Here is a 16870-nt window from a genome sequence, read left to right as displayed (position 1 = left end):
CTGGAATGGAAAGAAGGGCTGGTGAGTTGGGGCGATGGAGAGCCAGGGGCACACAGGCACACAGGGTCCTGAATGGAGGGAGCCTGCCTCCAGAATGATGTGGTGGTTTGTGCAGTTCAAGAGCATGCACTCTAGAGTTGGGTCTGAATTCTTATTCTCCCACCTTGGATTAGTTACTTCATCTTTCAGGGCCTTGATTTCTGCATGTGTGAAATGTGGACAGTAATATCTACCCACAAGTGTTGACATAAGCATCCAATGAGTTCCTGACACCTACAAAAAGTCCATTAAGTGTGAGTAGCAACCCCTCCTCTGAGTCCTCCCTGACGGGAGCTGGGGAAGGGAGGCACTGAGGAATGGGAAGCTCCTGGAAGTCTCCAGGGAGGCATCAGGCAGGTGCCTGGAGGAGGCTCCACTCTCTTGGCAGCAGGGGACAGAGTTAGTGGTGACTCTGCGCCTGGCGTCAGACGCCTTCATTCCTGCAATGCTGAGCTGAGCTGCCATCAGGTCCTACTTCTCAGCATACCTGAGTGAATACCTACCCAGATGGGCTGGTCCCAATGGGTCCAAAGGGGTCAAAGCGTGCTCCCGGGGGCACAGCGCCTGGAGGAAGCCGGTTTGGGAGGCCCGATGATGGGTCAATAAGTGCTCTTGGGAAGCCGGATCTCAGGGGATCCACAATCATGCCACCTCTCCGACACCTGAGGCAAGAAGGAACGATGGGTAAGCAAATGTGGCAAGCAGCTGTTGGAGAAGGAGTGAAGGTGGTGAGAATGGATTAAAAATGACTGGGACATCAACTCTGGATGGTTCAAGCAGACACATGTGGATGGCTGCCTGAGTGCCAGCAGGAAGTGGGCAAGAGCAACGACACAAAGAGCACACCTTCTCTGGCAATTGTGGCCTCTACTTTCAGCTCTACAGGCTCCCTGAACCCACGAAATTGAGATCCCTGCCATCTCCTGCACCCAAGGGGGACAATTTGATAGAGAACATGTGCCAGAACTTGTCAAGGTCAACGCAGAACCATCACAAGGCTCTGCAGGCTACTACTTTAGGTCTAAGGACTAATGAATTGAGACAATTCATGATGCTAGCTTTTTGCTCTGTTTCCTTAAAGGGTCGCAGGGCAATCCATAATTTGGTTGCCCAAGTCTGGCTCCTGACAGCATCTGTCCCTCATGGAGTTCCATGGATCCGACCTCATGGCTCAAACTAGGATGAATAAGCTGATGTTCCCCAAACTTTGAAGTCACTGTTCAAGCTTAACTGCAGACTTATATGATTTCCCCATGGTCTAAAAGTGAGACACTCAAGCTGGGGACACTTTGCAGCAGAGGTTAAAATCTAAAAGCATTCAGAGAAGAAAGTGCCTAGCTGAGGCTGAAATAACTTTGTTGGGGACTTGACAAGAACCACACCAGAGTCTAATGAGGATCAGAGACTCCCCTTACCAAGTGAGGTGACCTCTGAACAGCCCTGAACTGCCCTCAGGTCTGTAGCCCACTGTGTGCTCTTCAGTCTGCACCTGATAGATCCCCATGGTATCCTTCCATCCAAGGGACAGCTGCTGTCTTCCATCAAAACAAGCAGGGCCAGAAAACAACAGAGGAGCTGCCCACTGGGCTTGCTCAGCCACTCCCCAACACTCAGAGCCCTCCTGCACTGCTCCAGGAGTGGCAGAGCAGAACAGCGGCAACGCTTTCTCAGCCACTCAGCAGCAACTGCTTCCTTCACCCCAAAGGAAGACTGATGACAAGCTCTAAAATTAGAAGATGAGCTTGGGCTGAAAGGCCGTAAGAGCAAGTCGTGTTGCTGTCACCTCCCCAGCAGTACTCACCCAAAGGGGTCTAGGTCCTCTCCCCCGACAGCAAACGGGCCCAGGGGATCACACCTGAAACAAACAAGGGACAGTTACTGAAAGTCCCAGAGCAGCCTGGCGCCTGGGCTCCCAGAGGTCCAAACCTGATGCCTTTGGGGACACAAATGTACTCCCAGGCATGGGGGACAGGGGAAGCCCCTGCATGAGACCAGAACACAAGGGATATTTCAAAGTGGTCCTTGGCACAGACTAACACTGAAATTATTACAATGGCAATTACGCGAAAAGAGCTGGACATAAAACTAGAAACATGGAGGATCTCAATAATGTAGAAAGATAAAAATATGAACATTGGTAACCAGATAAATTTTATTTTATTCATACCTTTCTCAGGCTCCTAAAGTGTGTACAAAGAACCAAGAACATTTAGATCAGAAAAATACTATTCTAAAACCCCAAACCAAAAGCTCAGATTTAAAAGCTTCAAAGGGTGGAGTGAGATGGGTGCTCATATACAACTAGAACTGTGCTTCTCAACCTTTTTCTCATTATGGCCCCTGCATGAAATGTTAATATCACAGATACTGCACTGGATAGCCACAAACCATTGTAATTTCGAAGATTTTTTTCACCCCCCAACCAAGAACCAATTTTTGCCCACACTGAGACTGCAGGAGCCAGGAGCATAAATCAGTGCGTGCTTTGTGGAGACTAAGTCTATACTAATATATATATACACACAAAATATACCTGCTTCTCAAAAGCCTTCTGTATCTTTACATTCTGTGATCTGACAATTTTATGCCTAGGTATCCATCTTAAAAAAATAATACATAATTCAAATGAAAATGTCATCATAAAGACTTTAAGCAAGGGAACAGGATTGGCTGTAAATGGGGACCAGTTAGGCAGATCATGGTAATGCAGCCATGCAAACAATGTTCTTAGAATGTTTTAAAATGATGTGAAAAAATGTTTATGCTCCAGTGTTAACTGTGGGAGAAAAGGGGATTATCAATAGCCTAGGAAATCAACTATGAAAAGTGTGTGTGTGTGTGTGTGTGTGTGTGTGTGTGTGTGTGTGTATAAATAAAACGAGAAAGAAGCATAACTGAAAATTTAAACAGTGACAGTTACACATGGGAGAAGTTTCTTCTTTATACTTTCCTATTTTTTCTATAAAGGATATGGCTATGGATATAATAAAACAAAGAAGATTTGGTATTTGAAAAAGTGTGCTTTGGAATCTGCCTGGAGCCCTGGTGAGCAATACAAACCTGACAGTTCTGGGGCATGGGAGACCTCAGAAAAGCCTGGTAAACAGCAGCTAATCAAAGCTTACAGGTAAGACGCCATTAATTAAGCAACTAGGAAAATAATCCAAAAGTAGGTGCTTCTCCAGTCAGTTCTACCTTATGAGCTGGAAAGGACACCATGATTTAGGTGGACATGGCTTCCAAGGGAAGCAATTTTTCCTGACCTAGGTTATTGTTTCCAAGCCATGGTTCATAGAGCTGGCAGTTAAAACTTTCTGGTGGCCTCCCAACAACCTGCCTCACTGGACAGACCAAGTGGTGCAGAGGGCAGCAAGCATTTTACACTTATCTCCACAAACTGCCCCCTACAGAGCAGCAAACAGAAGGAGCTTCTAGTGGCTATAAAAATGACTTGGAAAACAGAGCCTTGATGGTTCCTGAAACATGAAGCCATCTCTGTTTTTCTCTCCTAGGCCACAGAGCGTGGGGAGGAAAGAAGAGGTAGAGCACAATGGAGGCTAGAAAGGTAGCTGCCAGGCCCACCCCAACAATCTGCATTCTTGCAATTGTCACGGCATATCCTTTAGGCTCACACTCAACACAGTCTAAGTGCAACACATGCACACTTCTGTGAGCTCATTATATTCATTATATACACACCCAGATCCTATAGTCTCAGTACTGGATATCCTGAATGAGGCTCTTGGGATTAAAAAAAAAAAAGAAGAAGCTAATTTTTGTAAACGGTCTCTAGAATCAAGCCCCTAAAACTTCATCTGGTAATCAACTGAAAGAGAGTGCTGTACACTAAATGCTGTAGGCGCAACTGCCTAGCTGGGCCCACTGGACAGTAAGGCCCAGCTTCAAAAGGGGCCCTTTGGGATTGGGGCCCTTTGAAGGCCCTTTGGGATTTGGGGGTGATCCTGACCACACACAATTCCTCCTTATGTGCTCTCCTCTCCTCTTAGATAAAAACAACACGCCTCCCTTGGGCACACAAATCCTGTTGACGCCATGCTTATGGCTGAGGTGGTCTGGTGAACAGGAAAAACCTCAGGACTCTGGGTGGCGGATTGTCTGGCTGGTTGGCAGGGGTCTGTCACAAAACCTTTGCACCTCAGTCTTTTACGATGGAAAATCTAAGTAGTCACACTCAAAGAGTCTGCTGTCATGGTGAAACATAGTATTGGACATGAACAGATTTGTTGACAGGAAAGGCCTGGAAGAATGGAATAATAGCAGCTGCTGATATTTACTGACAGCTTGCTTTGTGTCAGGCACCATGCTAAATTTAGTTTTTAAAATTTAATTTTCTGAATAGGTAATGCCTTCACCAGTTTCAAAATTCAAAACAATACACAGATTGAATTCAAAATTCAAAGGATACACAGATCCATAATCTTAGGCTGGATGTGTTTTGGAATTCAGAATTTTTCATGTTTCAGAAAGGTCAGATGAATATACCTAACATATTATTGTGTAGTACCCTATAACCAATACCCTAATATTTCTGCAAAATGAATGAGAATTCACACAAAATGAACATATAAGGCGCTTCATGCCACCTCAGTTCAGGTTTTGCTACCAAACAAGGTGTGGCACCAATCTTATGAAAAAAACAAAACAAAATAAAAAAATCAACAACACCTGGTTTTCAGAGCTCTTTTGATTTCAGAGTTGTAAGATAAGAGACTGTGGACCTGTACAAGTAAAAAAATCTCCCTCTTAGCCCTGACCTCCAGGCTACCCACAGACAACTAATGACATCAGTTTCTTGTATGTTCTTCCGAAGATACTTTGCATATATGAGCAAATATGCATTTCCCCTACTTTTTAAACAGATGGATGTGCTGAGCTCCTTATAAACATTACCTTGTTTTATCTTTGCAATAGCCCTCTAAGTACAATTTTTTTCCTATTTTACAAATGAGGAAACTGAGGCTCAGAGAAGCAAGTGTTCTTACACATGGCCAGATGGGTAGTAAGTGGCCAAGAATGAATTCACACTAGGTTTACCCAACTTCAAAAGCCATGACCTTTTAATTGCTGTGTTGAGACCATTTACATTTAATGTGATATGTTTAGATTTAGATCTGCTATTTTATTATTGCTTTTCCAATTGTTCTCTTTCTTTCCTCTATTTTCTCTCTTTTTAATTCAACTTCAGAGTTTTTGACTAGATCTCTTTGTAGTTTTTTCAGTGGTTGCTTGAGGGATTACAATAAACAGATGTAACTTTTCACAGTCTACTGAGAAATAGTATATTACCATTTCAAGTAGAAGGTAGAAACCTTATCAGCATAAGTTAAGTCCTTTCATTCACCTTCCTTGTCTTATATAACATACAATATTGTCATATTATATGACATATATAACTACAATGAATTTGTTCTAATTTTTGCTTTCAATTATAAAACATGTTTTAGAGAAGTCAAGAGAACAGTCTATTATGTTTATCTAGATATTTACCATTCTTATTGCTCTTCCTTTATTCCTGATGTTCCAAGTGTTTATCTGGTATCCCTTCCCTTCTGTCTGAAGAACTTTCATTAGCAACTCCTTCTGAGAAGATCTGTTGACTATGAATTTTCTTTGTATCCTTTTACTAAAAATATCTTAAAATCCTTCAGAAAGAAAGATGACGTATTTGCTGGATATAGAATTCTGGGTCTGACAATCCTTTTTTCTCCATACTTTAAGAATGGTGGTCTACTTATTTCTGGTTTCCACGTATGCTGATGAGAAATCCATAATCATTCAAATTCTTATTCCTCTATAAGCAATGTGTGTTTTTCTCTAGTTGCTTTCATGACTTTCGTTTTTAGCAATCTGATTATGTTTGAGCATGGACTTCTTTGGGTTTATCCTACTTAGGATTTGCTGAGCTTTTTAAATCTGTAGGTTTATGTCTTTTGCCAAATCTGAGAAGTTTTCAGCCATTATTTTCTTCAAATAATTTTTCTGTACTACACTCCTTCTCCTCTCCTCCTAAGACTTTCACGACCGTGTTAGCTCTTTTATAATTGTCCCGCCAGTTCTTGAAACTTTATTTTAAAATATTTTTTCTCTGTATTGTTCAGATGATTTCTACTGATCTAGTTCAAGTACTTAATCTCTCCTCTGTTATCTCTATTCTGCTACTGATTCATCCAGTGAAATTATTTTGATTACTGTATTATTATTTTTCAGTTCTAAAATTTCCATTGGGTTCTTTTTTGTACCTTGTTTCTTTGCTGAGATTTTCTATCATTCCATTTGTTTCTAGAATGCCCTCACTTCTCTAAGCATTTTTATAATAGCTGCTTTATATCTCTGTCACATAATTATTCTAACATTTGCATCACATTGGAATATTGGCATCTGTTGATTGTCTTTTTGTGAGCTGAAATTTTCTTGATTCTTTGTAGGCCCAATAATTTTGAACACTTATGAGGTTTGGGGAGAATCCTGGTATTTTTGTCTTAGCAGGCAATCGACCCAGCTGGGTTTGGGATCCAAGTTCAGGTTTCAATGTCAGTTCTGTTTGGAAAGCCTCTGCAGTGCTATCCAGTTGTGTACCACATATGTGCTAACCAGTGGTCAGTCTGAGACCTGGCAGTGGGCTATCCGTAGTTCTGTTCTCAAAGTCTTTGGTGTGCTATTTACAATCAGATCCACTTATGTACAGTTTGCAGGTAAGGCCTGGAGTCCATAACTTTATGGAGTTGCTTTCTGAACTCTTCCGTTTCTGTGATCTATCTCCTTGGTACCTTCCAGTTCCCTGGGGCTCCTCTTTTGGTCCTCTGGCCAGAAAGCTGGGACACTACTTACCTTGCTCTGCCATGTACTTCCCCTGACAGTGCCTGTGTCCACATGCCTATATCAAATGGAGGGAGAACAAAGAAAGAAAAAAAAGCAACAGTGGTCCACTCCATACTCTTGACACAAGTCTTATTGGAAAGGAAAGGTCTTCTCCCTCAGTTTTAAGTTTGTGGACTGTCACATGCTGGAGTATAAAACAATGGAGAAAAGGAAGAAGAAACAGGGGAGATTTTCCCCATTCTCTCTTGAGCACTAGACCCCATTCCCACTCCTTTAGCCAGAATGGAGGGCTGTCCTGGAGTGCTCTCTTTCCATGCCAATATCTAATTCCTTGTTTTGGGCTTCCTTGAGTTCATACTGGAGGCCAGTATGGTGGAATTTCAACCTCTGGTCTTCTTTCCCAATCTATCTGCTACTACTTTTCAGCATCCTCCAATAATTGCTCCATGCATTCTATATAGCTGCAGTCAATGGGAAAGTCAGGAAGGAGTGTGCTTATTCCAGAACCAGAGTCTTCCAAACCTAGGCTCTTAACCGGTACAGAACATCAATATGGCTGCTTTCAACACAGCTGCTGGTCTGCATGGTGGTCACCAGGCATGAACGCAAAGCTCTCCATCTGCACATCAGAGTTCTTTAGGAGTGCCGGCTGTGCTTTCACAGTGCATCCAGCAGCAATTACCTGAAGATTTCCAGACCCTGATCCCTGAGTCGGTTTTCATGGCATTGTTTGAACCACCTAGGCCAGTTCTGTTCAGGTTGTAATGTGCACATGAATCAGTGGGAGAATCTTGCTAAAATGCAGGTTTTAATTCAGAAGATCAGGGATGGGACCTGAGATCCTTCGTTTTCTGAAAGCTCCCACATGATCTGGCATTGCTGGTCTGGGGAGCACCAACGGCTAGGCTGCTTCCCAGCGAGGGTACAAGTTCAGCTGGGGAATTTCTGTGGTCTGGGTTTATTTGCCTTGTCCTGCCAAGTGTAGAAACTTAGGACTGGGAAAATGGAAATGCTGATAGCTATAGACAACAGTGTGTGCACATAAACAAGGACAGCACCAGTTATGTGCTCTGAGCAAGCAGGGCACTACACCTTTCCTTTTCCCCACCCCTAGATGAACTCATAGGATAGGATATCCTATGAGTTCAAAGGTGAACTGGGGACTGAGAATGGTTGGAAAATACTGAATTTAGGCTAAGTGAACAAAGATTTTCAAAAGAAAGAGAAAGAAAACATATGCATATACTAAAAAATTATAAGAAAAATGTCACCCATCATCTGACTCTAACACAATGACTATTTTTGCTATTCTTTCCTAGTCTTTTTATAAGCATATTTTTAGACAATTATAATAAATATAATTTTAGATCTCACTGTTTTCCTCCACTTGTGTCCTATATTTCTCATGTTGTTTGTCTTTGCTATTAACATTTTTAATGGCCAAATAATAGTCACTCAAGTGAAGCAAATTTGTAAAATTTACTTTATCTTCTACTGTAGGTACTGGTGTATTGCTTCTGGTATGTGTAACTATAAATAATGCTGTAATTAAAAACTTTCATGCTCATATTTTTTTCCAGGTTAGAAATCGGTAACTGTTATTCTTTGCCCATCTGACCACTGTATGATGGGAACAGACATCCTATTTCTCTGGTCAAGAGACAGAAAGCAGTTGTACTCAGGAGCTTCAACTGTACCTGATTTAGATGATTTAGAAGGCTAGATTTAGGTCCTTTAAGCTGATGAGATTTAGATAAGATTTTAGGCTGAGCTGATACAGTAACGGCAAAAGACTCCTCAGAACCCTGGGGGAGGGGAAATGTATTTTGCCTTTGGTAGAAATGTCCCCCTCTCAAGATTCCACACCCCTTAATCCCCAGAATCTGTGAGTGTGATGAGAAATCACTCCTGCATTTATGTTTTCTGGCACAGTTGACCTCAAAAAGGGGGGATTATCTGGGTGTGCTAATCTAATCATATGGACCTTTAAAAGCAGAGAACTTTCTCTAGCTGGTGGCAGAAGTAAAGGTGGAAGGGAAGATTTGAAGCATGAGAAGAACCTGACACACTGCTGTTGGCTTTAAATATGGAGGCAGCCACGTGAGAAGAAATGCAAGAGGTTTAAGGAGGTGAGAGGCCTCCAGCCAACAGCCAGCGAGGAATGGGGTAACAAGAAACTGAATTTGGGTTCAGTTAGCTTACAAATGTTATGGGGATGATGCCTTTCTAAATAATTTAAAAGAAAAAAGAGACTAACTCCAGCAGTGAAAAAGATGCGGAAATGACACCAAAATATAGGGGGAATGCGAATTAATACTACTGTTTAGGGAGGCAACTGGGCAATACGTATCAAAATCTTTAAAAAGAGGCTTAGTCCTTAATATATTAATTCTACTGTCAGGAATGCATGCTAAGGAAATATTCAGATGTGTTCTAAGTTGCATGAAAAGTATGTTCCCTGAAGCATTACCTATGGTAGCCCCAAATTAGAAATGACTTAGGCTAAAAAAAAAAACCTCCTTGCATCATCCTTGCTTTTTCTTCCCACCATCAGGCCAACCCATAAGCAAGTCCTGCATAGTATACTTCCAAATATATCCCAGATCATCTACATATCTGCCACCACGTACCACCTACCATCATTATTTCTTGCCTGGGTGCCTGTGTCAGCCCCTTACCTGGTCTTTCTGTTTCTACTCTTGTCCCTCTCTAATCCATTCTCTACAAAGGAGCCAGAGGAATTAAAAACAAAAACAAAAAAAAGGTAAATAATATCAAGTCCCTCTCTTCCTAAATACACCTAGTGGCTTCCCACTGCTCCTGACAATGACCCCAAGGCTCTACACAAACTGTCCTTTGCTTACCCCTACAGTGTCATCTCCCATCACTCTACCCCACCATGCTCCAACCATACTAGCTTTCTCTTTGTTCTTGGAATAATCCAAGCCAAGACAGTTTCTTTTGAAGCAACTGCTGATATAGGTGTCAAAAGGAGAAAATACCCCTTTGAATCCCACACCGGTGTTTATGAGCTGTGTTTCTTTGGGCAAGTTGATTAACCTCTCTGTGTCTCAGTTTTCTTTTCTATAATATGGGGATAACACTAGCACCTATCTCTCATTCTCTTGTTAATGAAGGTTAAAAGAGATTATATTTTATACTTAACGTAATAGCTCAGCACACAGTAAAGGCTCAATAAATATTACCTATGTTAGTTGCCAGAATCCAAGTGGGATTCCTTAAAAAAAAAAAAAAGTCAATGGTTAAAGGGGTCCCAAATGGATCACTTTCTAACCAAAACATTTTGATGGCTTCCATTACCCCAGGATCAAACCCAGCTCCTTAGCACATAAGGCCCTTTGTGATGTGGCCCCCATGTTCACCTATTCTCCCTTCACATGCCAGCACAAGTAATATATAACCCCCTGATCCATCCCCTGCCTATAAACACACACACACACACACACACACACACACACACACACGATGATAAGATGATTTCATAGCCCCATTTGTACCCACTGTTCCCTTGGCCACAAATGCCAATTACTCCCAATACTACAGATTTTTTATTAGTCCTTTAAAATTTAGTTCATCATGCATTATCTCAGTGAAGCCCTTCCTTCTATATCCTATCTCAACTCAGTCCTTCAGAATAATCAACCTTCTCTGAGCAGAAGACCTCAGACATACTTCTTTCACGATTTTAAAAAGAGTTACGGTCTGGAATAAAAGGGGCCATCAGCCCTAATCGACTGTGAACTCCTTGAAGGTTAGGTCCATACCTCATCATGTATTCCCAGTGCCTAGCACAGTATCTGACACATAATTGACACTTAGACCCACTTGGGGCTAAGAAATTGTGTAGAGGATAAAAGCAAAGGTTTCAGAGTTAGACCCAAGTTCAAATTCAGGCTTCACCATTTAACAGCTGTCTGACCTAGGGCAAATCATGAAATCTCTAAGCCTTAGTTTTCTTCCCTGTAAAATACAGACAATAGTATCTATTTCTCAGGGTTGTTATATGGATTAAATGAGAATGTTTACAAAAGCTTAGCACCTGGTACACAATAAAGAGTTTAATAAGTAGTATCCAATATTCTATTATTATAATACAACTTCTGCTCCTTAATGGTTGTGGTCAAGTTACTTACACATGAGCCTCAGTTTCATGTAAACTGTAAAAGGGGGATAGCCCTTACTGATCTCATGGGGTTGAGAGGATTAAATAAAAGCATGTGGATGAAATGACTAGTATGTTGTCTGCAACAGTTGGCATTCAATAAAAAGTAGCCATATAAATATTACTGAACTAGCTTTGCCATCCATGGGAAAAAGATCAAAGGGATAAAGATTTCTTCCATTCCAAGGAAAAGAATGAGGGCAACTATTATTGTTTCACAAGTAATGAAAAATGAAAATTATTAAGGTGGCATAGGTAGAGGATAATTCTTTTCAAAATATGGTGCTAGATCAAAGCTAAAATATGAATCTATCTCACAACACACATAAAAATTAATTTCAAATGGATTATCTTAATATAAAAGGTGAAACAACAAAGCTTCTAGAAAATATGAGAAATTCTACATGACCTTGGGGTAGGGCAAAAATTTCTCAAACAGATCAAAAAAGCATCACATATAAAAGGAAAGTATTGATAAGCCAAACTACATAAAATATTAAGAATGTTTTAATTTAAAAAACACCATTAACAGAGTGAAAAGACAAACTACAAGAGGGAAGATATTTGTAATACATGTATCTGACAAAGGACTTAAATACAGACTATATAAACAATGCCTCAAATCAAAAATAGACAAGACAACCCAACAGAAAAATAAGCAAGAGATTTGAATAGATTCTTCACAAAAGAGTAAATTCAAATGGGCCTGTAAACATTAAAAAAAAAAAAAAAAAAAGAGTCAAAATGTGGTCCATGGACCCCTGGGGGGTTCCTGAGACTCTCATTTCAGGGGGGGTCCATGAGGTCAAAACTATTTCATCTTAGAAGCTATTTGCTTTTTTCACTGTGTTGATATTTGCACTGATGGTGCAAAAGCAATGGTGGGTAAAACAGTTGATGCCTTAGCATGAATCAAAGCAGAAGCATTCAACTAGCAGTCACTGTAACCTCCCTCACCAGCCACTCCGACCACTCCCACCCCCATCCAGTTTTGCTTCAGAATGTCCTTAAAGAATCGTTAAAAATTACCAAGTGTTCTAAACTCTCGATCTTTGAGTACACCTCTTTTTAATATTCTGTGTGATGAAATGGGAAATATGCATAAAGTACTTCTGTTGCATGTAGAAATACAACGGTTGTCTCAAAGAGAAGTACTCGTGCAGTTGTTTAAGTCGCTAGCTGAAGTAGCCGTTTTTTTCATGGAAAACCATTTTTATACAAAACAATGACTGACAGACAAACAAACCATGGTTATTCAGACTGGGCTACACAGTTGATACTTTCTTGAAAACCATGTGAACCTGTTACTTCAAGGAAAATAACTGACAGTATATGTTGCCAATGATAAAATTCAAGCTTTCAAGTGAAAATTAGCAATTTGGAAATTTGTATTCACCACTAGCTTGACAGCTCTCCCATACTGATGCTGATGAGATCGGTAATATTGATGAATGTGATTTTTAAAATATTGTGTAATAAAATGTGTCAACGTTTAGCGAATCTGCACATCTCAGTGGACCAACAGTTTCCAAATAACCAATTCATGATCTCCCAATAGCATGCACTAGTAAAAGATCCATTAAAAGGGCATGATAGAGCAGTGGATTTTAATGTAATAATGTACAAAAAGTTCACTGATATAGATTCAGATTCTACATTGCAACTAACCCTTTGTGAAAATTAATAAAGGGAAACTAAAATGGAATCAAGAGGCCAGAAGGGAGAGCAGAGCCTTCATGCACGAATCACTTGACATCAACACAGACCCCAGCAGGAAGAGAGTACCTTACATCTCCCGCAGGAAGTAATACTACTTTACTACTGCCAGGAAGAGGAAGAAAGATTTTCTCCTTGTCTGGCAACAGCTCAGCCAATGAAAGAATCTCACAACTCAGCCAATGAAAAGCCACTATACTGCAAACTCCCAGTTTTCTCCTATGGGCTTTAGGTTTATAACAGCCCCTCCCAACTTCCCCTTATTCTCTATAAAAGAACTTCTCCTTTGCTTTACCAGACTTGCATGTGGTGAACCACAGCTGCATGTCCCAAACTGCAATTCTTTGCTGCTCCTGGATAAACCTGTTTTGTTGGTAGTAACTGGCTATTTTATTGTTTTACCTTAACACCTTAAAGAAACTATCACTTATCAAGTTTTGGTATAATGCAAAGAATATTCACAATTACTACTACTCTCTTTTCCAACAACCTATGTTAAGGCTTAAACAAAAACATTATCACCTACAGACTAAATGCAGAAGCAGAAATGAGAATCTAGCTGTCTTCTATGCCACTGTTAAAGAGATCTGCAACAATGAAAACAATGTCACTCTTCTCATTAAGTTTTTGATTTGGAAAATAGTTATTTTCATTAAATTTGTTATTTAGGTTAACACACAACAGGTTTATTATTATTTTTAAATGAATGAATAAATGTATATTTAAATTTAAAATTTAAATTTTTAATTAAAAATTTCAGCTATAATTTATAATATGGTAAATATTGATAGATACAACTCAAACAAACAAGAGCTCTTTTGGGGGTCCTAAATAATTTGGGGGAATGCAAGAGAGTTCCTGAGACAAAAAAGCTTGAGATCTGCCAGCACAGAAAATATAACTCCAGGAAATAAAAAATTTATATACAGATGTTCAGTGTACTATTTAAAATGAAAAATTGGACATTCTTGAAATTCCCTGTGGAGGTTAGGCAAACTACAGCATAGCATATATTAGTAGAACAAAGTATCAGATACTAAAAAGTATATGTTTACCACCTTAGTAAACAAAATACAAAATTTTAAAAAGAAAATGTGAAACACAAATATTGGGAACATTTAGAAAATATGTAAAGATATAGACTGAATGGGATTAAAAATGAATTCTGAATGACTTAAATAAGAGCTTTATATCTAAGGATTAGTTTTAGCAAAGCTGGTTAAGCATAGGAAATTTTGATTTTTCAAAACAAAGAACAAGATTTGGGGCATACAGTCTCCTGACTGAGGACAGATGGAGCAAAGGGAAATGGGTTAGAACTGTAATGACAACAACAACAAAAAGTTAGGCTTAGATGAAAAAAAATTCCCTTAGAGATGGCTTGTTTTCAGTATTTCTTCCCTAGAGATCTCAGGAGTAGAACAGACCTAATCTTCACCTTCAATTCTCTATCACAATGGAATGTCCTCTCCATCTATACCAGCATCACACCAATAGCCTCTGACAAGGTCTGGACACACATCACCACACACTTAGTGAAGCAAGACATCCCAACTTCAGTTAGCATCTGGAGGTTTCCAGGTGTGGGACAGGCAATATGGTGTGGAAAGTGAGGGGTGAGACACAGAACTGTATCCTATGGGAAGGGGCAGAGGCTGTTGTTTCCTACTCAGAATGTAAGCCAAGGCTGTTCAGTGATAGGGTAATTAACAACCTGCAGCAGCCAGATGGGCCCTCTGCTTTCCTGCTTTCCCTTCTTCCTGCCCTAAGGCCCCACCCTTAAATCTGGCATTTGTGGGAAAAACAAAAAGGTGAAAGTGTGAGTGGCTGGTTGCCCAGCAACATGGTAGTGATGGGGCTCTCACAAAGAAGTCGTCATTATAGGCATCTGTGCTGACAGAGGAAGGGGGCTGGCAATGGGTGGGGGTGGAGGGTGAAGGGGACTACAGAGGCAAGACCTGTCAATTCGCTAGTGGCTGACAAAAAGCCTCCTAAACATTCCACCTCCTCTTCTAGTTCAGTGTCCCAGTCCCGGGAGATAAGCTTGCCTGAGAAAGATCTAACTGAGCGGGGTTAGTGGATGGATTTTTCTCCATAATCAGTGTGCACTCACTACACTGAACTTGTACACAAATTGATTACATGAACTAACACTGAAGGGTGCAATGGGGAAAGCATAAGCTTCTGAGTCCCATGTAGGGGCAAACTCCAGTCTTCACCCTCCCAGTTAGATAATTCTGGGAAGTTATGCTACCTCCCTTATCCACTGTATACTGCTCTGTAAAAGTAAGGATGCTGCTGATTTCCGTGTAGGACCGCCTGGAAGATGAGCAACCATAAATGAAAACACTTGGTATGGTGGTCAACACATGGTGGACAGCCAAGAAATGGCAGTTTCTCCTATCCTCGATAAGTGGTGGCCAACATGATGACAGAGGAAACAATGTCCATAAAGGTCCTGGGCCTAAATGTAGTTGCCCAGCACACCCTCTGGGTCGATACTCTCACACCTAAGTGGTTCCACAGCATCAAATCCTTTTCTAGGAGGAACAGACTATGTATTTAAAAAAAATAAAAGAAGGTTCTCTCTTTCGGGGAACCCTCTAGTCATTATACCTTCAGTCTTTTTCTCATCTCTGCTTGCTACCTGAATAGGATCCATTGAGTATTTCTTGAGCATCTACTATATTTTGAGCAATGAGCTCAATACGTGACATCATCATATTCCATGCGAAGAAACCTGAGACAGGTATAATAATTCCCAAGGTGCAGATGAGAAAACCAAGGCTAACTGTGCTCACTGAGAGACAGGCAAAGCTACAAGGCTAGGGTTTGAACCCAGGTGATCAACCTCCAAAGCCTGTGCTGCTAACTGCCATATAATACTCTCTTCTTGACATGGGAGGTAGGTGAGGTAGCAGAAAGAAGGGGAACAAGTTCCATCTGCTAAGAGTGGTATACAGGAGTGATGAGGCTTGGCCCTCTGCCTCACTCCCTCCAATCTGCCAGGATCCTGAGCCAAAGACACTAACATCCTCTCTCATCAGCATCCTTCAATGGTTTCCAACTGCCCATGGGGGAGATTCATGTACTTGGCATCAGGGTCCTCTCCTTCACAGCTGTTATATCCTAGGATTCCGACATGAATTCTTTCTCTAGACAAAATTCAGGGACAGTCCCATGCTTTCAGACCTTGATGCCTCTGGCCTGCTGGTCTCACAACCTGGAACAACCTCCCCACAAAAGGAATCTTAGGAAATAATTCAGACACACGAAAAGGAAAAAAGAAAAGGAGCTTAAGGAATAGTTCTCCTCTTCCCCGTGAAGACACAGCTCAGGCAGCACCTCCTCCAAGAAGTCTTTCCTAGGTTACCTATGAAGGATCTCTGTGCTAACCTCTGCAATGGCACTCTTATTTACTCACCTGTCTCCCACATCAGAGAGAGAGCACATGCCTCAAGAGTAGGGGCCCAGGCCCAGGGATCGCTGAACCCAGAGGGGAACAGTTGCTGAACATAGAATTCATCAAAAATGTGCAAGGCATAGGTCCGGGTGATGGAGATACAAAGAGGTGAAAAAGTAGAGCAAAGGGGATATGCACTTGAAAAAAGCCAATAATCTTGCAATTAGACAAAAAATAACTGAGTGGTAGTATTGTCAAAGATGGGGTGAATGCCAGGGCTAGGGGGCCAGGAGTTTTAGCCAACCAAAGGAACACGAAGGGCAGGATGGGGCAAGACTGGCTGTGCCTGCAGCAGGCCTGTGCTTGGCTGGCACTACTCCCAGCCTCTATTTTCCCATCTTCTAGGCCTAGAACAATGCCCACATATGTCCCAAGGCCTTTCTCAACCCAAAGACTTAGAGCCCTGACACAGTAAAGGTTCCCTGAACTAAGGCCCAAAACCACTCGCTGGGTGGAAAGTACTGTACCCTTCCCCTCCCCACTAAGTGGGGAAGCCTGCCCTGGGCTCAGCAACCGGCTCACCACCACCACTGTACCCCTGCCCAGCTCTAACCACACCACCTGTTCTTCCAGGGCTCTGCACAGGACAGACTTTCAGGCTAGAGCACCCATTCTACCCTACTCTTCGC

The 16870-nt window shown here is 41.4% G+C and overlaps 1 protein-coding gene across 3 annotated transcripts in view; it reads right to left on the bottom strand.

Annotated features, from left to right (window-relative positions):
* PSMF1 (proteasome inhibitor subunit 1) overlaps positions 1 to 16870 on the bottom strand; it is a 54692-nt gene that overhangs the window by 1343 nt on the left and 36479 nt on the right. For all 3 annotated transcript variants that reach the window (XM_082361035.1, XM_082361036.1, XM_082361037.1), the window contains 2 exons: positions 1841 to 1894; positions 543 to 701 (listed from right to left, as the gene is read on the bottom strand). In XM_082361035.1, coding sequence (XP_082217161.1) covers positions 543 to 701; positions 1841 to 1894 — 213 coding nt within the window. The remainder of the gene's footprint in view (positions 1 to 542; positions 702 to 1840; positions 1895 to 16870) is intronic.

Source organism: Balaenoptera borealis, assembly GCF_965194805.1.
Source record: "Balaenoptera borealis genome assembly, chromosome: 16".
Lineage (NCBI taxonomy): Eukaryota > Metazoa > Chordata > Mammalia > Artiodactyla > Balaenopteridae > Balaenoptera > Balaenoptera borealis.
This window is presented reverse-complemented; position numbering and strand designations above follow the sequence as displayed.